The sequence below is a fragment of the Carica papaya genome, chromosome 1 (genome assembly GCF_054855325.1).
Source record: "Carica papaya isolate Zhongbai chromosome 1, ASM5485532v1, whole genome shotgun sequence".
Lineage (NCBI taxonomy): Eukaryota > Viridiplantae > Streptophyta > Magnoliopsida > Brassicales > Caricaceae > Carica > Carica papaya.
Window position 1 is genome coordinate 12,491,850 of NC_142309.1, and position 23,117 is coordinate 12,514,966.

Consider the following 23,117-nt stretch of genomic DNA (forward strand, 5'->3'; position numbering starts at 1 on the left):
TGTTTATGTAGATGATATTGTGGTGATTAAAGATGATACAAAGGAGATGATTAAGTTAAAATGACTTTTTCTTCAAGAGTTTGAAATAAAGAATATAGAAAAATTATAGTACTTTTTGAGAATTAAAGTTTCAGATCTAATAAAGGAATGTTCATTTCTTAAAGAAAGTGTATCATAAACTTATTAGAAGAGACTGATATGATAGGTTGCAAGGCGACAAAATCTCTCTATGAAAGTAATCACAAACTATAATCAGGCACTTGTACATCAATTGACTTATAAAATATCAGAGATTGGTTAAAAAACTAATCTATCTCTCACATATCAGACTTGATATAATATATGCAATTAGCCTGATGAGTTAATACTTGAAATCTATACTAGAAACATGTTTGTTTTTTCTCCATAAATGACCTTCTTAAAATAAAAACATTTACAGATGTCAATTGGGCTGAATTTTCGTATTACAGAAAGTAAATTATTAGTTACTGCACACTCGTATGAGACAACTTGATTATATACAAAAGTAACAAGTAGAGTGTAGTTGTTCGCTCCAGTACTGAAGCAAAATATAGAGCAATATTTCAAGGGATATGTAAATTATTATAGTTTCAAAAGCTAATGAATGAATTAAAATTATTTAAAGAAAAGATTTTATCATTATTTTGTAACAATAAAATAGCCATTAATATTGCCCATAATCTGATTCAATATGAATAGACAAAATATATTGAGATTGATAGTCATTTCATAAAAGAGAAAGTGATTGACGACTCATTATGCTTATATCATATATTTTCTAGCAATCAGAGGACATATATCGTCACTAAATGACTTTACAACAAATTTTTTCAAAACTTGATCTGCAAGTTGTGCTTGTGTGATATCTTTGCACTAATTTAAGGGAGAGTATTGACTAAAGTATAGTTCTTCCTATAATCTTTTCCATAATGATGTAATTAATTAGACTCCTACTATAAGAGTGATTTCTTTATTTGAATATATAGATTCTGTATATATGTCCCATCTTGTAACAACATCAAAGGAATTAGAAATAAAAGTAAATATTCATTCTCCAAAAAATGTTTAGTTTACAATCTTTTCTCTTTACTCTCTTTTATTTATTCATTATATTTATCTTTATATTGTAGATGAATTTGAGATTGCTCAATTGATTTCTCTTAATTTCTTGTTTTGAATGATGTCCTATTTCAAAAGACCATTTCATTACTCTTGAGTTGTCATAATAAATTAAATACAATAACTAACAATTAGTATCACACTATATATTAACTCGTTTTTAGATTTGATCAGTTATAAATTTCATTTTATTTTTAAAAAGGATTCCTTTAACTAATTATCACATAACAATCCATGTATGTGTACATGGATCTTATAAAACTAAATACTTTCATTTATTTAAAATCTATATAACTAATTTTTAACAGTAACTTTTTGGGTTGATAGTAATTCCAATAGTGCTATAAAGTCAACAGTGGAACTCCCTTTTAAGGAAATGGCCTTATGAGCAAGTAATCCAACTTCTCTAATTTTCTCCTTCATTTTCTTCCCTTTTTCTTGGAACAAAATCATATCCAAACATCTCCTAAATCCATCATTAGTAAACTTCCCACCCTCCACTTCCACTCCAACCTCCCATACACCCTCAATTATCCTTCCATTAAGTCTCTGATCTCCAAAAAACGGCCTACAAATCATGGGCACCCCTCCTACTATGCTCTCCAACAACGAGTTCCATCCGCAATGTGTCACGAAAACTCCAACAGCATCATGATACAATATTTGCATTTGAGGAGCCCATGGCACCACCATCCCATGTGATTTAGTCCTCTCAAGAAACCCACATGGTAAATATGTCTTTGCATTGTCACCAAGTGACCATATAAAGGGCACATGGCTTCTCTCCAAGCCCTCAGCTAGTTCGATAAGCTCAGCAGCCGGAGGTGTTATTACTGTGCCAAAGCTTATATATGCAACAGAACCAGGGTTCTTGTTATCAAGCCATGTTAGGCAACTATATTTATCGTCTGATAATGGTAATGGTGATGATAATACTAGATTAAGGGGTCCAATGCTGAAGAATTTTTTGAACTTGGACTTTAAATCATTTGTTATGACAAAGTCTAATTCTTCCCAAGAGTTTATACACACTGCATCTGCTTGTGGCAAAGCTATTGCCATTTGATGCAACATCTGTGAAAAAACTGATTCCAATTTGCCAAACACTATTCCTTCAGGAAGGTCGCCAATTAATATCTTAGACATTCCAGGAATGAAGCTCAAGGTATCATCTTTATGCTGACAGTCACCTGTATTCCATAGGTTTCAACAAAATCAAACAGTTAGTTAACAATAGTTGAATTGATCAACACATTAAGATATTTTCTCATCTTATTTAGCACAACCCGTCATCTTACCTTACCTTATTTTATCTTATTAATGTTCATGAAAGATGATAAAGTTAAGGGAAGAGAGAGAGAGAGAGAGAGAGAGAGAAACGAAAAAGATTACCTGGAAGGAAAATTTTTTTGCGAATGAGATCAGTGTAAAGATGAACAGAGAGTGAGCAAGGTCCTGAAGTCCAAAAGGGTATCCAAGGCACCTCCATCTCCCTCGCCATCTGCTGAGCAAACCAGAAGAAGGCATCACTAATCAAACAGCTCACATTCCTTCCCGTCTCCACCTCGGCGATTTTAATGGAGTTTCTGAAATTAACCGGAGCAGATTTCAAGAACAGCTCAATGGATTCCTGGGGCTTGCCGAGGAAGACATAGCCCTCCGGGACACCATCAGTGACGTTGTAGGGTTTTAGATTATTGAGGTGGTGGTTGGAGAAGTTTGAAGAGTTGGATTGTTGAGTGCTGATGAAGGAGAAGATGGTGTCTGCAGCTGCAGTAGCTAGCTGGCGGGTCATGGCCGCCAACGGGGCTGCATGAGTCCCAAAGGGAAAGGCCAGAACCGCTACGTGAGCCTGCGACATGATTTTGCCTCGGGGAGCTTGCATATTTACATAGATATATACATATATTATATATAGATATATACCCTAGATACTGACGTCCAACCCCCTGGGAGTTGAAGATTGAAGAATTGGAATGGTGGGTTGTTTCCGGAAGCACGTGGTAATTATTTAACGTACAAAAATTCAAGCTTTATTTTTGTACGTGAGAATAAGTTTTCTTTTTAAATTTATAAATGTTTACTTATGGATTTATTGATAAAATATATAAGAAATTTACATTTATAAAATAATTTATTTTAAAAAATTTAAATAGTATTTTAAAAATAATCTAATACGTTATTATTTTTACTTTTACTATTTTTATTAAAAATAATAAAAATAAAAAATATATCTTTATATATCAGGCACACACAATTCCAAAACCTGATACAACCCTGTACTTTTATCCTCAGAGATTCTAATATTTTTTATTTACTCTCTTATTTTATTTATCAGAGAAAACTAATTACCACTTAGCCAGCGGTTAGCTTAATCTTATATAACCTATTATATTAATTATTTTTAAAAACTTAAGCTACCATTTATTTTAAGAATATATCATTTTTTTTTCATTATACTTGTAATATTTCAAGCCAAAAATATTTTGTTTGCCTTGTTTTATGTTAATTATTGCATAATCATTTAAAAGGTTACCCTTAATTTATATACGACATTAATTAATATAAATTTAGGACTGGTTACATTGATTACCATAAAATTTGGTTGTGGTAAAAAAATTCAAAGATTTAGTAAAATTGAATTAAATTTTATGTAAATTATATGAAAAAAAAAAACAAAAATACTACTCAAATTTATAATGTTTTAAAAGACATAAATGTATTTTAAAATTATATAAAAAAATTACTCTATCGAGTTTGATGACAAAATTTAAATATGTTAATTAAGTTTTATGTCAAATTTTTAATATTCCCTTCTCTTTTCCCCTTTTTTTAAAAAATAAACAAAAAGAAAAAAAAAACACTAATTGAAAATTTAACCAATCAAAATTCCTAGTAGCTTGAAGGTACTATGGTTGTATGTGAAATTTATTAATGTTTCATAGTAATTTAATAACCTTTTGCGCTAATTATTCAATAGTATATTGTAACTATTGATTATTGTAAAAATGTAGTTTAACTATTATATTATATAAAAAAAACTAAATAGAGAAATATGATATTTTGGAAGCACCATAAAATAGAATTCATCACTTGCAAAGGAAACTAAAATAGAATTCTTCACCATTTCATTTAAGTGGTGAAGGCTGACATATTTACACTGAAATATCCACAAGGTTTGACAATATCCCAGATCCCCAAAAGATGAGATTTAATTAAACTAAAATCGACATTGAAGGATCTACCTTATGCTACTAACTAATCAATTATACCTAAGGAGACATGCCATGAATACAAAGTGAACCAATCAATTATGCCTTATATATTTACAACCTTACTTCAACTACATCACCATCTTTAAGCTCCGTGTTAGGCAATACCAGCTGACCATTAACAACAACGAGCTTTCCCTCTAGGCCTGCTCTTCTGGCAGCATCAGCTGCGGTGCTACCTGTCCTCAACCTCATTATCTCACCATCGGGCCAACATACGATTACAATTTCCCCAAGGAAGCCAGAATCAGTATCTCCATTAGGTGCTTCCCTTTTCTTTATTTGGCCAAGACTTGATTCAGAACGAAGTTGCTCTTCCCACTGAAGCATTGTCCTCAGTAAACGCACCTAAATACAAAATTAAGCTTAGATATCAGCCACGAACTCATGGTGAACGGATTAAAAATACACCACCGATCATAGTAAGAAGGGCTTCCAACAGGGAAAAAATGCAGTTCCATTCCGGAATCTGTTTAAATCAATACAAACATAGTGCATGTATTAAAAACATAAAATGGTAGCCACTCCACAATGAGACATGTTGATTGGTGGGAGATTTTGTAATAATAAAGGGACCTTGTGAAATGCCTTGGGCAACATATGCCAGATAAAGGATCCAAATGGATTCTTCAATAGATTCTCTCAAATAAGATACGGCTAAAATTTACCAAAATAAACGGAAAAAGACTCTAAAAAGATTTTCATTTTTCTCAATTGCAGAAAATGTATATTAAACTAGTTTCTCAGCAGCAAATCTATCCCTCCCACTTACTGATTATTCATGATACTGAAAAATTACGTATTATCAGCAAATACGGGATAATTTACATCTTGTAAAACATGCAAGACATAAATAAAATAACTAGATATAAGAAAATCAACTGAACATGGAACAGGTAGCCAAAAAGTTTCTCTTAATCCTCAAAGAATATGAAGCATTGAATATATCCAAATTTAAGACAAAAAATCATTAGTGCCAGAGGATTTAGATGTGTTAAGGGTCACCGTCTTATAAAAAGTGTCATCATCCTTGTAAGGCAGAGGATTTAGATGACATTCTAGACATTCTTGATTAACATGAAATTATTCTTTTAATATATGGCCACACTTGCAGTGTCATGACTATAGTATACCTATTTATCTACTAAAGAAATGTCAAGATTTTAGATGGCATTTTAGACCATCTTTTTTGGTGTCTTCTCATACTTGATATGTTTATTTTCCTCATTTTCTCATATAACAGTTTTTAACTAATCTTATATAAGCAGGCACCCATTACTTCTACTGCGCCAAGCTTTGCCTATGCTTAATGAAGCGTTAATTTTAAAGCAGTTTTTTTTTTCAATTAGAAAAAGAATATTATTAGAAAAGGAGAGAAAACAATATGTATAGAAGAATAATATACAATAGGAAAAAAAATCAACAAGAAACCAAAACCACCTATGGGAGCGAAATATAACCTCCCAGTTTTGATGAAGCTGGAAGATCACTAGATCTGAATATTTCCAGTGAGCAAAACCATAAGGTGGCCAAGAAGATCCAAAGGAAACAATAATTTTTGTTAACTTTTAATTTTTCTAGGGAAACTATAGAAAACCTCGGCTTTCTGAAGATTTTGAAAAGCATGTTGGAGCCTTTATTATCTTGATGCTTTGTCACTTCAAAAGACTCAAGATCAAGTTTTCACTAAGTAGAATAAAATGGTAAAGAACAAAATAATATTAAAATAAGTTTCCAATGAAAGATTTCTTTTTTGTAATAATTATTATTATTTTTGTATTTGAAATTTATTTAGATTTATTTGGGCATCATGATATTTTATTTTTCTGCTTATGTTGATCTTAAATATTATAAGAATTAGAATATTTAAAAATTTTTAGTTTATAAATTTTTTATTAGTTTTAGTTAATTTTTACTAAAGACTAGTAGCTGCCATAAAAAAGAGAATAGACGATGATGAATAAAATTTTTTTTTGTTAGGATCAGTTCCTTATTATTTTTCATTGTGTTCATTATTCAGATGTTCTGTCTAAACTCTCTCTTTAAGCCTAGTCTTTTTTTATATTTTTTTATGTTGATTTCTAATTTCCTATGGCCGATTTTATTTTCTGTTTCTGACCTAAATTTTATTTATTTCCAAACTACGTATTTAAACTCTCTTTATTTTCTGTTTCAGTCCTGCATCTATTAGCCTTTACTACTCACTAACAGAATGGATTTAGAGAGGATAAGTTGATTGACAACAAACCTTGTTATTGATGCTTGTCTCCGTAGAAGTTGAAATTACATAGTCTGCATTTGATTTTGATGCAATAGAGTCAACGGGTTTTCCTTCAAATATAGCAGAAACAACAGCCCAGTATTCAGATTCTTCTTGATCAGTTAAATCAATAACCTGGATGAAGGTTGGTAGAAGGCGCTCAAATTGGTCTTGCTGCAGGCAAAAAAGTAAATATAGTAAACTTCTCAGAGAAAGTCCAGTGAACCATTGAATGTTTAACCACGTAGAAATTTAGAAATCCTAAAAAGGTAGGTAAATGAAGTTACTCAAAAGAATTTCAAGATCCTTTCGAATGTTTGGGCATGCTATTAATTTCTGCATTGCATCTATCCAGAATTACATCATCGCATTTTTAGATGACTATTAATTTCTGCATTCCATCTACCAAGAATTACCTCATCACATTTTGATATCATTCATGAAATTCTCACATCTTTCAAACACAATAAAAGGTAGGGAAAGATGAATTATATAAAATATAACAAAAAAACTGAAAGCTGTGGCTCCTATCAGCCGTATGGAATTGAAGAACCTAGTAAACATGAGGTAAATTATCAAAAGTCGTTGAGTAACATATTTTATTTTATTAGTTAATTATTTTAATTTATTATCTAATTATTTAATATTATATAATTAAAATTTTATAAAAATAATAATTTCATAAAATTAAAAATCTAATAAAATAAGAATTAACTTATTAGTAAAATAAAAATTGTATAAATACTTTAAATATAATAATTAAATAAGTGAAAAGTAAAATTATTTAATTTTTTTAAAAAAATGAACATAATATCAAAGTCAAATAAAATTATTTTAAAATTTTAATTTTAAAATTTTCTTCAAACTCTAAAATAATACAATAGACTGGATTAGTACCCATTAATTCAAATATACCCTTATCACCACTCTAAACAGCGTCGGAGTCTCATCACAGATCAGATCAAAGAGAGATGAAACGGCAGTGACTGTTGACAGATCTGCAACCAGACGAAACTGATACGATGTTCATCGGCGCGGCCTGAAGAGGAAGAAGCAGATCTGCGTGCGTGAGGAGGAAGACAGCCTGTGCGGGCCGTTGGAGAAGACGAACCATGCGCGGTCTGGAAGGGGAGACGAGCTTCGGCAAAACCAGAGGGCCGGAGAAGAAGAGACCGCACGGTCTGTGCGAAACCAGAAGAGCCGGAGACAGATCACGTGGCGAAGCTTGTCGGAGAAGAAGACCCAACAGTGGCGGCCGCTTCGTGCGAAGGCAGAATCAATGCATTTTCGGCGCAATCTCACCAGATCCGTGCCGGATCTGAACCCACCAGCGTGTTCTGTTTGGTTTTCGGTGATTTTTGCTGGCAGCAAGTGGTGGTCGGCAGTGATGCGTGGAAGCGTGTGAGAATATGGTGGTTGCGCGAGGTGGTATTTCCAGCGGCAGCACATGATGGTATGGTGACATGGCGTTCGTCAGCGCATGAGAACTCGTGTGGTACTCCGGTAGAGCCGGAGTCGTTTTAAAGTCAAGCCCAGACCGTTTTAGAGCTGAACCTGAGGTGTTTTGAACTCAAGTCGTTTTATGTTAGATCGAGCCATTTTGAGTCGGGTTGAGCCATTTTGAACCCGGCCAAATCATTTTGGGTTGAGTCGATCCGAGCTGCTGCCTAACAAATCTGATTCCAGTTTGCAGCACTTTTTTTTACATCCTTTGGCATTAATAAACTGCAAAATGACTTTTCAAAGTTTGATATACAAATTGGGTATGAGAGATATCCCTGTACCAACTTGAGAGGGAATATTAACTACAATATTTTAATATTTTATTATTTAATTATTTGGTATTATATAATTAAAATTCTATAAAAATAATAATCTGATATAATTAGAAATATAATAGAGTAAGAATTTCTCTATCAGTATGATAGAAATTCTATAAATACTTTAAATGTAACAATTTAAATGATAAAAAATAAAATTATTATTTTTCTATAAAAAACAACAATATTACAATAGGTTAGATTAATATCCATTTATTCAAATCTACTTTTATCACCACCTTGAACAACGTTGGAGTCTCATAACAGGTCAGATTAGAGAGAGATGATACAGCAGCGGGGACAGCGGCTGTTGACAGATCTGCAACCAGACGAAGCTGGTACGCTGTTCGGCGGTGTGGCCTGAAGAGGAAGAAGCAGATCCACGCGCATGAGGAGGAACACAGCCTGTGTGTGCAGTTGGAACAGACGAACCATGCATGGCCTGGAAGGTGAGATGAGCTTTGGTGAAACCAGAGGGCCAGAGAAGAAGAGACCGCAACGTCTGTGTGAAACCAGAAGAGCCAGAGACAGATCATGCAGTGGAGCTCGTTGGAGAAAAAGACCCAGCTGCAGCAGTCCGCTTTGCGCGAAGGCAGAATTAGTGCATTTTTGGGGCGATCTCACCAGATCCGTGCCAGATCTGAACTCGCTGGCATGTTCTGTGTGGTTTTCGGTGATTTCCACCAGCGGCAAGTGGTGGCCAGCGGCAGCGTGTGGAGGTGCATGAGATTTTGGTGGTTGTGTGCGGTGGTATTTCCGACAGCAGTGCATGTTGGTCCGGTGACATGGCATTCGTTGGTGCATGAGTTGTGTGGTGCTCCGGTAGAGCCCGAGCCGTTTTAAAGCCGAGGCCGAGTTGTTTTAGAGCCAAATCCGAGCCGTTTCGAGCCGACTATTTATGCTAGGCTGAGCTATTTTGAATCAAGTCGAGCCGTTTTGAGCCGGGTCGAGTCGTTTTGAGTCAAGTCGAGCCGAGGCTGCTACCTGAAAAATCGAGTTCCAGTTTGCAACACTTTTTTTGGCATCTTTCAGCACTGGTAAACTGTAAAATAATTTTTTAGAACTTGATCTGCAAGTTAAGCATTAAAGATATCCTTAACACTAACTTAATGGGGGGTGTTGAATACTATATTTTATTAGTTAATTATTTTATTTTATTATTTAATTATTTAATATTATATAATTAGAATTTTATGAAAATAATAATCTTATAGAATCAGAAATCTAATTTGAATAAAAATTATCCTATCAGAAAAATAAAAGTTTTACAAACATCCTTAATATAATAATTTAAAGAGTGAGAAATACAATTATTTAATTTTTTTCCAAAAGTCAACAGAAGATTTTCCAATTTTGAACCTAATCACAATGGGGTCCATTAGTTTGAAAAATTACAATCTAGTCTTTTTGTTTTAAACAAGAATTACTACTCAGTCCAATAAACTAATGCGGATGTTAAAATCACCACTAGAAATATATTTCTTTTTTTCCAAGAGGATACATGACAAGATTCTGTAAAAAGATAAAAAAGTTAAATCTTACAGAAAATGCAAGAATCTTGATTGAAACTGGAGACTTGAGTTTAGTCAGTCACTCTATTCAAATACCAATTCTCCAAAGTTTGGCCGAGATTTTTTCATTTTCTTCAAGTCTCGTGCCTTTTCTTTTATATATGAGTTTTTTTTATATCTTCTAAGAAAAAGGACTGATTTGTGCTTTGATTGTTATTTTAATAGCTCATCAAACTGAGTTATCGTATTTGTATAAAACATAGGGACTAGGTCATTTGTTTTCAAACTAATGGACCTAATTGTAGTTAAATCCAAAAACCAGAAATTTCTACAGGGTTTTCCAACAAGTAAAAGGTGGAAGGAGTTATGTGAGGAAATATATTGTCCCTTATTTAATGTTAAAACAAGATCTATATTCACATGAACACCAAATAACTCCTCCCCTCCCCCTAGATGCCCCCTTACCCAACCCGTCTGCCTCCCTGCCAACAGAGAAAAGAAGACCTGCTTTGCAAGGACGATTTTAACACAACAATATCAAGCTTGACAGATAAAAAAGGCTGTTAAAAGTTTCCTTTCCAACAGTTTCCAAGATCACAACTTAACTAATCCAGATACATTGCCTCCTCACTTGGGATGCTGGGAGATGCCAGGCTCTTTCAAGTGCTGCTTAAAAGAGGAGTGACTTGTACTAAGCAGCGAGATAAATCCATCCCAGCTTTCTACATTGTGCTAGTCAATAACCTCACATGCTTTTCCCCTTTCCAGATGAAAGCCCTCATATTCTACTTGGTCTTGACTTCAAAATTTACATAAAACAATTGGTTAGCTGAATCCTCTCTTTTTCCTAGCTTTTCTCCCATTCATAGACCCTTTTCACAATGCTCCCATGTCTTGCATAATGTATTGATCAGATGACCATCTTTCTACAAATATGTCTTTTCTTTAGAGATCTTATTCAAATGAAATTGATAAAAACGCTACAAATTATCTTGATGAATAAACATCAACTCCCCACTCAACAAGAAGGTTGAAAAAACTTCCCTAAACAACAACGTACCAGCGGCTAACCAAAATTTAAAAAGTTTAATTTTATTGATTTCAAACTTAAATGATTACAATCATTACAATTAGGGCCTATTTATAGATGAAGACCATAAGAATTACAATAAAAATCAAATTCTAAAATTTAAGAAACTTATCTTGAATTCCTATCTAAGACTTTAAAGAAAATAATAAAATAAAAATTTGTAAATTAACATAAATTATGACTCTTCTCTCTTGAATGGATGTTGGAATCTTCTCCACTCAAGTTAGGGAGTATATGTTGTTCATCTCTAACTTGTCAATAAAAGTTTGGAGTGTTGAATTATTTATACATTTAGTTAAGACATCTACCAATTGAGAATTGATAGACATGTATTGAGTACATATTAGCTCGTTGTTAAGTTTTCTTTTTATGAAATATCTGTGGATCTCAATGTGTTTGGTCCATTTGTGTTGTACCAGATTGTGAACGATGTTTATGGTGGGCTTGTCACAATAAGTTTTCCCAATTGATTATAAGATCGTCCAAAATTTTCTCTATCCATAATAGTTCATATACCCCTTGCATCATTATCCGGAACTTTAATTCTGCACTTGATCTTTCAACTTCATTTTATTTATTACTTTTCTAGGCGATTAACTTACCTACAAGGAATATACAGTAACCTATAATAAATCTTCTGTTTACAATTGATCCTACAGAATCTGCATCAATATAGACTTCTAAGAGCAATTTTTCATTTTTCTTAAATATAATTTTTTTTTCTAGATGACTTTTTTAAGTATTGCAGTATTCTGTAGGTTATTTGTAAGTACACTTCTTTCGGATTATACAAAAATTGGATTTTAATACTTATTTCATATATCATGTCTGGTCTCTTGTGGTAAATTAATTTCTCAACTAATCTCTAATACATTTCCTTGTTTATTAGTGTATCTTCTTCCATTATTCCTAATTTATTATGAGGATCAATAAGAGTGCTAACACCTTTGCATGCTAGCTTGCTAGTGATTTTTAGTATATCATAAATATATTTCTGTTGAGAATTAAAAATTTTAGTTTTAGAGCAGGTAACTTCAACTCCTAAAAATATATTTCAGTTTGTCTAATTCCTTAAATTCAAATTCTTTTGCTAAAATTATCTTAGCATGCATTGTTCTTTTTCATCATTCTCCGTTATGACAATGTCATCAACGTATAGTATGAGACCTGTAACCCCCCCTGACTCTAAGTGTTTGATTAACAGAGTATGATCTCCCTAAGTCAGTTTAAATCCTAGGTCTAGCATTACCCTTACAAACATGTCAAACCATGTTCTTGGCAATTGCTTGGTCCATACAGAGCATATTCTTTAGCTTATATATCTTATTTGGTCGTCAAAGCTTTGTGGAATATCTATGTAGATTTCTTCTTATAAATCTCCATGCAAGAAGACATTTTTTATATCAAACTATTCTAACTACCAATCAAAATAAGCAACTAATGACAAGAAGATTTGCACAGTTAGTCTTAGTTATCGATGCGAATTTCTCCTAATAGTTTATTCCATATGTCTATATATATCTTTTACCACCAGTTTCACTTTATATCTCTCAATTGTCCCATCTGCATTATATTTGATTGAGAAAATTCGTTTGCATCCCAATAGTTTCTTACCTTTGGGTAGATCCACTATTTCCCAATTATAGTTCTTTTCAAGTGCCTGTATTTCTATACTCATAACATACTTTTTTCATTTTTTGCAGGATACTATATTACGAATATACTCATTATTTAAACTTATGAGAAAAGTTTTATGGGTTTATGAACACTTATTAAATTACACAAATTTGATATAGGATACAAAAGGGTGTTTAATGCATTCTCTTGTACCTTTATGAAGTGCACTATCATTATCAGATAACTGTACAAGTTTTTTTGCTATTTACCTAAGTTCCAATATCAAGGTTGGATTCTTGAACCGGTTTTGACTTAGTGCTCAGTATCTTCCTCTTTATATTTACCTAAGAAAACCTAGAATTTAATATGATCTCTTGAAAGGATGGATTTTTGAAAGTTTTCTTGTAGTAGTGAGTTTTCTGGTGGGTTGGGAACATTCTCTTATGGTCATAGTCTTTAAGTGTGTGGCAAAAATGGTAGACTAAAATCCATTACGAATTATGTATGTTTATCTTCCAACATAGCCTCCACCTGAAGATAAGATTTGGTGAAATAAGATTTTTATTCAACACATATGACATCCGCAAATACATAAAATTTTAGATGGTCAGATGATAATATTTGTACTCCTTTGTAGGAGTACTCCATAAATACACATTTTATAATCCTCGAGGATCAAATTTTCCTTTTTGGTGAGAATGAAAATGTAGAAAAGCAACACATCCAAATAACCAATGGACAAGATGGATTATGATATTTATTGCTAAGTGAAACTGTTAAAGTGTTTCGAGAGAACTTTTAAACTCAAGAACACTTATATACAGATGATTAATAACGCAGGTAGCAGTAAGGACAGTTTTGCTCCGATATTATTTTAGAACATTATTTTAGAAAAGAAAAGTTATGGTAGTGGTTAAGAGGTGATTATTCTTACATTCTACTATTCGATTATATTGTGAAGTATGGACGCATGATTATTCATAAAGAATTCTTTCCTGATAGAAGAATGAGAAAATACATAGTCAAAAAAATTTTTAGTATTGTTGGTAAAAGATTTTTTATGAGTGATCCAAATTGAGTTTTTATTATATTGCAGAACTAGGATAATATGACTAATATTATATTTGGTTTTTTATAAAAACAATTAGGTGATTCTAAGGCAATTGTCAACAAATGACACAAACCATCGAGTCCAAAAAATATTAGGTTTGTGAGTTGGTTCAAAAATATCAATGTAAATTTAATAAAGACGAAACTAAACTTCATTTATTACTAATAGGAAATATCACACACTCATACTTTTACAAACTCACAGTTAATAACGCAGGTGGCAGTAAGGACAATTTTACTCCAATATTATTTTAGAAAAGAAAAGTTATGGTAGTGGTTAAGAGGTGATTATTCTTACATTCTACTATTCGATTATATTGTGAAGTATGGACGCATGATGATTAATAAAGAATTCTGTCCTGATAGAAGAATGAGAAAATGCGTGATCAAAAAAATTTTTAGATTGTTGGTAAAAGTTTTTTTATGAGTGATCCAAATTGAGTTTTTATTATATTGCAGAACTAGGATAATATGACTAATATTATATTTGGTTTTTTTATAAAAACAATTAGGTAATTTTAAGGCAATCGTCAACAAATGACACAAACCATCGAGTCCAAAAGATATTAGGTTTGTGAGTTGGTTCAAAAATATCAATGTAAATTTAATAAAGACGAAACTAAATTTCATTTATTACTAATAAAATATCACACGCTCATACTTTTACAAACTCACAGTTAATAACGCAGGTGGCAGTAAGGACAATTTTGCTCTAACATTATTTTAGAACATTATTTTAGAAAAAAAAAGTTATGGTAGTGGTTAAGAGGTGATTATTCTTACATTCTACTATTCGATTATATTGTGAAGTATGGACGTATAATGATTCATAAAAAATTCTTTCCTGATAGAAGAATGAGAAAATGCGTGATCAAAAAAAATTTTAGCATTGTTGGTAAAATATTTTTTATGAGTGATCCAAATTGAGTTTTTATTATATTGTAGAACTAGGATATATGACTAATATCATATTTGGTTTTTTTATAAGAACAATTAGGTGATTCTAAAGCAATCGTCAACAAATGACACAAACCATCGAACCTAAAAAATATTAGGCGTGTGAGTTGGTTCAAAAATATCAATGTGAATTTAATAAAGACGAAACTAAATTTCATTTATTACTAATAAGAAATATCACACGCTCATACTTTTACAAACTCAGTTATCATAGTATAAATTTTCATATTCTGAATTTTTAAATAATGAAGAAAACATATCCTTTAAAATAGAAAAAGACAGATGCCCAAACCTTTTATAGTGAAGTTAAATCTTGTGTGAGGAGTTGGTAGCAATAGCAAAGAAGGATCCCCAAGTACATCTAAGTAGTATAGTTCATTTATATATTCATCACATCTAATTATCTTCTCCAAATTTTGATTTTAAAAGTTACAACGACAATAGTTAAATAGTACTTTGCAGTTGAAGTCTTGTAATAATTTTTTGACAAAAAAAACTAGTACACAATTGGGAGATATAGAATACACTTTGCCGGCAATAGTATTGAAGGAATCATCTACAATGACAAATTTTTATAATATGTACCTGGAGGACATGTATGAAAATATTTAGAAGTATTGGTCATATTATCTGTGATTTCTGAGTCTATAGTTTGAGAATTTTTAAAGGATTTCTCCGAGGCACTTAGTTCATGTAAGGTAAAAGCCGTACCTGAGTGTGCCATATTTGTTTGATGAGAAATGAAAAAAGAAAAAAAACAAAGATACTATTGGAACCATTTGTATCCCTTATTCATAGAAAAGGAGAGGTTGATGTATTTTTTTTGAATCTGTCGGGACTGACTGCAGCTTCCCCTTGGCAGGACAGTGCTCTGACCAATTGAACTACAATCCCAGGAAAATAAAGTGTACGACATATATTTTTATGATTTCATTTAAATCATTTCTATTTTGATTTTATATTAGAATTCCCATGTTGTACCAAACAGAGGCGTGACTGATAAATTAGTACATACTTGTTTCTTAAAGGACTCAAAACTTGGTCTTTCAATCTCCAATTTGAATTTACTAAGATGTGATGTTGCTATGTTGGGATTTACTCTAGTAACTTAGGATTTTACGTCCGAATCTTTTAAAAAAGAATTATTGGAAGAATCTTATCTCCACATGTGGCTGCATGAGGAGGGAATCTGCAGGTTGCAACTAATTAAGCTGTGCACTGACTCATTGAGTCATATCCCTGAATCAACTTGGAATAGGAACTCACAAAATCAACTCAATGAGTCAACTCAGCGTGTAGCAGGAGCGGCGGACCGTTTGTTTGTGCCTGCTATTCGTCGCATCCATTAATGCGGCTCATCTAGTCACTTTAAAGCTCCTAGCCAAAAGCAGCCGGTAATGGAGCTCTCGTTCAGAGGAAGTCACTTGCATCTAGTCGCGATGAAGGCGACCAAGAGAACTTTGTGCCAATGGTGGAGAGTTGCACATTGCTGGGGATCGTGTCTGCTGCATGGCTGATGGAGCTGTGTGGCGTTACGTTTGTGCAATCGAGAGAGAACTGAGGTGGTGGCCATGGCTAGGTTTGTGACCTAACATTGCGGCTGCATCTAGATGTGCAGCTAAAGAAGACTGCAACTAAGGGATCTGATGCACAACTATGTGACTGCATTTGGGGGGCCTTTTGCATGGCAGAGAGGGATTAGAGGAAAGTGGCTGTGGCAGAGGGGCAGTCCATACATGATGGTTCTGGTGCTAGCGATGAAGGCCGATTTTGCTGCTACTAGTGCTGCCAGCTAGTCAACAGTCACCAGCTATGAAGGCTGACCTAACATTTTTATGGCTTTTCTTATCTATTTCGGCAGTAAAGGCCAATAGGGTTTGTAATGGAGATTAGAGTTTCTTTAATCTAATCTCTAATACCATGTTAAGAATAGTCTTTATGTGTATTTTATTGAATATTACAACATATATATATATATAGTTTTTCTAGAAAGAAAAAAGAAACACATAATAACTACAATTAATTAAAAATAGTATAATTTACTCTTATACCTTTTAACTCAATTTACTCTATCTTTAACAAAGTCTAAACCAAATAAGTGTGAATAATTTGCTGCATGGTCACAGATTAAATCAAGCTCTATCTATGAATGCTTATTGCGCGTGCTAGTAGAACCGTAAGTCTAACAGGCATTTGATTTTTAACTGTAAAGTGCCTTTAAACCTATAGATATACTATTTACTATGGTTGATGTTTCTTGTGTTTGTTCCCTTGCCCTTGAAAGTTCTATATCTACAAAGTTATGAGTGCTTGAGAAAAAATAATGAGCTAAAGTTTTATTTAGAGGGATATCTTTTCTAAATTATGGGTCTTCTAGCTGGAAACAAGGGGGATAACTTTTATAAAATCATTTCACACACCCCAAGCTTCTTTGAGATAGACTGGTTTTCTTTGCTTCACTTCGGATTAACACTTTGTTTTGGGGGGTTTATCAACTTCACAAAGGGAGTGGATTTTACTTTTGTATTAAATATTTTTATTTGTTATTTTTTCTTTCTTACTTTTAGAGGAGGATATGTTATTCTCTTGCACTATTTCTGATCCTTCTAGTAATATTTTTTAATTTTACATGATACACATATTAAAGATAGTTAAACAAATATATTATGTACAGACTATATGTATATGAGCATAAAAGATTCTGATAATAAACTTTCAAGATCGTGGATTATTTTACAATTTATTATGTGCAAAATTGCAAAAAGCAAGCATTGCATCCTCAAACATCTGACATTTAAAATTGGAAGAAAAAGTTCTGTATTTTTCTTTAGTGCATGAACATACCTTGTGGTACATACCATCTCGACACAATGTATACTTCTCAAGGCAAGTACACCAGTCCCCATGTCCTGGCTCACACCACCACTCATCTGAAACCTGCAAAGCCAAGCCAGAAGCATTAGAACAAATAAGGTCGTTCCCACCAAGCTACTGCTCTAGAACCAATAAAGAGAAATATACGCATCAAGAAGTTTTACATTAAAAGAAATAAGAAGATTTAATTTTTCTACTTTTTTATTATAACATTTAATTAATTAGCTATCTTCTATTTAGTGGAATTCCTACATAGACTTAAGATATCCTATTTTGACTGTATTTTTGGTACTTATTAAATCAGATATCCAAGTTTATTGCTAGACAATTCAAATGGTCATCATACAAAATATCAAATTATTAATTTGATTATCGAGATCAAGATCTCCAACTTTGTGGTTCTTAATAAAGTTTCTCCAAGTATTCTGCTCACATTCTCTTTTGTCCTGCATCAATTGGTAACAGAGTCTGACTTTATTCATAATATTATCATAAATTTTTGTTCCAACATCATAACCTACTGCAAAAAGTAGCCTCACAAACCATAAATTTCAACTGACCACGCCATCATAACTTATGTGAAGCCCTTTCAGCCTTTTTGTTTCCTTAGGAGGATGTCTTGTTCTTTGTTTTTCTACTTCTTTTACCTCTATCTAATAATTTAATTGTATATATCAGAACTTAGAAGCCATCAAGAGATCCTGCCTGAAAACAGTCCCATTTTTGTCCTTTCCCCTGGTTTACCAAGCTTCGAAAATAAGAAATGATGTTCACTAATACAGAATTTCAGAAATAGTAAATCACTTTCTTGGATAATACTCAGATTTATTGACAGAGTAATGAAGATTAGAAGTGAAGAACAGAACCTTCTTGTATAACCTTGCATAAGCCTCCCATCTCTTTGTTTGGAAAGAAGATCTTCTCTCAGCTACGGCTTCAGAAGCAGCCAGTCCAAAGCTCACAGCAACAAGCAACTCTCTTCCATCTTTATCAACTCTGAAAATGCAACTTACGATACACTATATGAAAGAAAAAGCTTATGATGCATAATATATATATTAGCAATGAAATTATCATTTACCTGACGATAACTGCAGCAAGCAAGTGGCTTCCTTCCACTCTTAGGACTGGGTGTCCTTCTTTCAAGGAATTATACTTCAGAAACAAATCATACTCCATAGAATTACGGTCCTCCACATCTTTAGAGAGATATGGGGATTCTTCTATTTCAGATTCACCAAAACTGTTTATTGCAGGCATGTTGCTGCCAGTTTCTTTGTAAAGCCAATGGGCTGCAAGTCCATGCTCTGCATACTCATGCATTTTCTGCAGAAAAATAAAATGGTTGAGGTATCACCTATTATGCACACTAATAGAATTGCAACAATGAGAAATCAGTAGATAGAGTTCTGCACCTGTGTTCTTATTTGCACTTCTAAAGGTGAGCTGTCAGGACCTTGTACTGCAGTGTGCAGAGACTGCAATTAGTAAAGGAACGTTTTAGGTCTAAAATGGAAGTTCAGTTTCAAGGAAAACCTTAGGACTTAAAGACTTAACTAGCAACTAAACATCAAGCTCAAGCTTCACCTAGATTTAACTGTGTTGGGAAAGATCTCAATACAATTTGTTTTGATGGTGAAACTCTTTTCGTACACAAAATCAAATCTATACATTTACATTTTAGCCTTTTTATATAGAAAAGAAAAACTTTATTAACAAGAGAAAGAAAAGAGAAAAAAAATCAAGAGAATGAAATATCCTCCTTAAAAAATCAAAATCACAGAAATACAGAAATGGATACACCCTATGAGATGAAAAGGATTGTCTCCCTATTCCAATGGAGCTTGGAGATGGGTCTATCAGTGTATTTCTCATGTGCCTTTGTCCATCGGGTGGTAAGAAAGGTGCCTATCCCATAGCTTCTAAGAGGACACATGGCAGTTGTCAAAAGTCCCACAATTCATCTCAAGTCAAATAATCCACAGACCTGAAAAGATTGCCCCTTGTATAGGAGTTTGGCTCCCTTCTTCACCCCTAACCTGTAAATATATGAACGTATAAAACTTTCCACTCTTTGAAGTGTGATCCATTAAGACCGAATAGATGTTCCATTTTGGTCCAAAACTTCCAATTTGTTTCACAATGTAGGGTTAGATGTGAATGTGTCTCGTTTCTCTCGAAGCAAATACTGCATATATCCGATCATAGGGATCGGTGAGACTGCTGGATTTATAACATCTCATTATTGCTGAGCCTTCAATAATGACTACCCATGTTTGTAAAACCTTTATCTTTAATGACATTGGACCTTTCCAAGGTACCTTGGCAACAGACATGGCTGGGGATGGGTTTTTCTGTGAGGTTGTTGAAAAAGGACTTCCAAGTGCACAAGCATGAGGGCTCCCCAAGGACCAAATTCTGGAATCAGGCTGAAGTGAAGTGAAATATGGATCAAATTGCATGTTTGAAGTCATCCTATTAGAAGTTGACAGGTTAAATAGAAGTTCCAGACAACTCTTCCATCCACAATGGATACAAAACAAGACACGGGTGTAATCCCTAGTTGAAAGTAAATGATCGGGGGAGTTGAGGTACCTAAAGGTTGATCCTCCGACCAGGTATCTTCCCCAAACATCACTTCAGTGCCATCTCCCACTTGTAACTAAATTAGAGAAATGGACAATGAAAAGGCTTGGGAGATGGCTTTTTCAAGTTTTTTTCAATTTCTAGTTATAAATATTCTTTAAATCAATTTTTATGAAACTCAAGCAAGAGAAAAGAAACTTTTGCTATTTTTATTAAAAATTTCATTAAAAAATTACGTATTCAATAAATTCAAAGATCAAATTGGTAGAGAATTGCAATATATGCCATACTTTAGGTACTAAAGGTAATAATTTGTCCAACTAAGTTTATAACATAAAGGAAATCAGAAAAGAAAGATCAATCCAACAAGATGACTAAATAAAAAAAACTAGATGAAATGATCTGAATGAGAGTATTGGAGACAAGTGTGCAGATGCATTTACAAACATAAGATCATATGCATGTGCAGATGTGTATCTTCGTATGTAGGATGCTTATATGCTCCCTTCCAACTCAACATAAAGATTCAGAAACGACAATGTGGCCCTTGAAAGAATTTTTATTTAATATTAAATCAAGATAAGTACCTGATAGCCACTAAGTTTTGGATTAACAATGTAATCATCAAATTCACCATCAATAGGGGTCCAGAGCCTGCAGAGAAGTAAACAAAATGGCACCACTATGAGGTTAAAACCGATACATGACTCATTATGAGGTCAGAATCAGTACAACAAAAAGAACTACATCATCATGTAGAATATTCCCAAAGGAAAATTATTTAAGATAATTAATGTAGGACCATCTAAGATTCAAGAAGAAAATTGCAGGATCATCTCTGGATACTTTTCTAATAGCAACATATGATCATTATATTTCTAATAAGTTAATTATTTTTTATTTAGTTACTGTTGAGAGATTTGGGAATTAATTTTAGCAGATTTGGTAACCAGTTTGAACATATTAGGGAAATTAATTCCAATAGATTTGGGGATTCATTTCCAGCAAATCTCTTGGAAATTAATTTTCAGTCTTAATTTCAGCAGATTTGGGAATTAATTTTCAGCATATTAGGGAAATTAGTTACTGTTGATATTCTAGGCAAATAAATGAAGCCAAAATTAGGCTGTAGTTAGTTTCTAGTTTCCATGTTTTTTAACAATATTTCCTATAAGAGGAAATCATATAAAGCTTTTCAATTTAAGTTCTTGAATTCATAGAATATAAGAGTAGCAATGGTTTTGGAATGAAAAATATAAGATCTCTTATCTTCCAACAACCACCATCACATCTACACAGAAAAGAGAAAAATAGACCATGTCTGACATTATATTTGAGGCTGCACCTATTACAACATTCTCCACAATCAATGAACTGAAGAACACCTACTCTGATTCCGATTCAGTCCAAAGGATGAGAATCCGGCTAAATGGAAACAATTTCCTACATAGTTCACAATCTGTGAGCAGATACATCTAAGGGTGAGGGAAGATTGACTACTTAACTGACGACACGAAGGAGCCAGCACAAGAGGATTGCGTGTATGCAGCCTGGGATACCAGAAACTCCATGGATGACATGGCTTGTGAATTTCATGGCAGAAGAAATTAGTTCCAATTACATGTGCGATCCCAGAGTGGGAAAAAGTCAATCAAATACATTCTGATTTAGATAATCAAGATCTATAATTAACCTTGAAATTTGGCGAAATTAGACAGGACAATTAGAGTGTCACCAAGTACCTCAATATGTTGAAATATCTATGGCAATACCTCTATCTATTAAATAACTATAACTGGATATCTACTTAAGATGGCAACACCTGTATCTATTAAATAACTATAACTGGAAATCAACTTAAGATGCAACCATTACAAAAAGGTTACAGCAGACAATAATATCTTCAAGTTGTTGGTTGGCTAAAAAGTTGAGTTTGATGAAGTGATGGACCATTGGCAGGCAACCCTTGCCACCACTAGGAAAAGTCTTCTCAAAAGTTCGAAGCAAGGAAAGCCACAGAAATGCTATGTGCAAGACAAAGAGTGCAAATGTTACTTGAAAACTCAGCTTTTGACTGCAAGTAATACTACCACAGCTAGAACTATATTCATCCCATGATTATTGCAACAAACCTCATCATACACTGGAAACCTATTGATAGATATAAGCCAAACGAACCAACTGGAAAAGGAGCAAACCAAGCCCCGATGAGAAACTTGGTTGTGCATATCCGACAGCAAAATGAGGTTGAATCAACTCAACCAATCTCTTAGTAAATAGCATATGGATAACTTTTTAAGCTACTAAAATCTATTTCATCATCTGGTGTTCCTAATGTCTCTACTGCACAATCAAATAGTAATCTTAATGCTTTATCTTGCTTTCCAATTTTAGCCTAGTGAATCATAGACTGGGTGCTTCTGAACACATGACCACTTTTGCCTACTTGTTAGCACATCTTTCTCTTGCCCTGCTAATGAAAAAAAATTAGAATTACAGATGGCAGTTCTCACTAATAGCAGGAAAAGGTCTAATTGAACTCTCAAAGAATATAGATCTTAAATTTGTCCTTCATGTTCCTAAACTAGCTCGTAATCTTTTATCAAAGAGTAAATTTAATGAAGATTCCAATTATCATTTTATTTTACTTAAACCTTACTGTCTATTTAGTGAAGAAAAAATCCAGTGAGGATACTGGCAGTGCTAGGACGAGAGATGGTCTTTACTACTATGATGACACCTTAGGATCTGTTTGGCTTTACTGGTGTTTGTGCCATGAGCTGATAAAAGCAATTCAAAATAATTCAGCAAACACAACTTTAAAGGGGAAAGTTTATATAATATTTGGTAAAATTTGCTCTAAGGGATCCTTTCAATATA

At 33.2% G+C, this 23,117-nt stretch overlaps 2 protein-coding genes across 8 annotated transcripts in view; both read right to left on the minus strand.

Moving 5' to 3' along the window:
- Positions 1 to 1,360: 1,360 nt before the first annotated feature.
- Positions 1,361 to 3,002, minus strand: LOC148269220 (anthocyanidin 3-O-glucosyltransferase UFGT-like). Its single transcript, XM_088221632.1, has 2 exons — positions 2,533 to 3,002; positions 1,361 to 2,330 (listed from the first exon to the last, which is right to left on the minus strand). The coding sequence occupies exons 1-2, from the start codon at positions 2,999 to 3,001 to the stop codon at positions 1,435 to 1,437; spliced, it is 1,365 nt and encodes a 454-aa protein (XP_088077758.1). The 5' UTR covers position 3,002; the 3' UTR covers positions 1,361 to 1,434.
- Positions 3,003 to 4,246: 1,244 nt separating this feature from the next.
- Positions 4,247 to 23,117, minus strand: part of LOC110818655 (putative GTP diphosphokinase RSH2, chloroplastic) — a 57,427-nt gene continuing 38,556 nt past the window's right edge. For 4 of the 7 annotated variants that reach the window (XM_088219873.1, XM_088219877.1, XM_088219882.1 and 1 more), the window contains 7 exons: positions 20,825 to 20,891; positions 19,067 to 19,129; positions 18,733 to 18,977; positions 18,518 to 18,647; positions 17,622 to 17,714; positions 6,661 to 6,846; positions 4,247 to 4,760 (listed from right to left, as the gene is read on the minus strand). In XM_088219873.1, the coding sequence (XP_088075999.1) occupies positions 4,467 to 4,760; positions 6,661 to 6,846; positions 17,622 to 17,714; positions 18,518 to 18,647; positions 18,733 to 18,977; positions 19,067 to 19,129; positions 20,825 to 20,891 (1,078 nt within the window). In that variant the 3' untranslated portion in view covers positions 4,247 to 4,466. Of the gene's footprint in view, positions 4,761 to 6,660; positions 6,847 to 7,088; positions 7,127 to 8,719; positions 9,535 to 17,621; positions 17,715 to 18,517; positions 18,648 to 18,732; positions 18,978 to 19,066; positions 19,130 to 20,824; positions 20,892 to 23,117 lie in introns of those variants that run through there. The other 3 variants (XM_088219894.1, XM_088219901.1, XM_088219888.1) reach the window with 3 other exon arrangements.

What these genes read in the sequence shown, in the direction of transcription:
- LOC148269220 (XM_088221632.1), bottom strand. Translation starts at nt 3,001, where the DNA reads ATGTCGCAGGCTCACGTAGCGGTTCTGGCCTTTCCCTTTGGGACTCAT. An exon ending in CAAAAAAATTTTCCTTCCAG is followed by an intron (nt 2,331 to 2,532) that starts GTAATCTTTTTC and finishes TATGGAATACAG; the next exon opens with GTGACTGTCAGCATAAAGAT.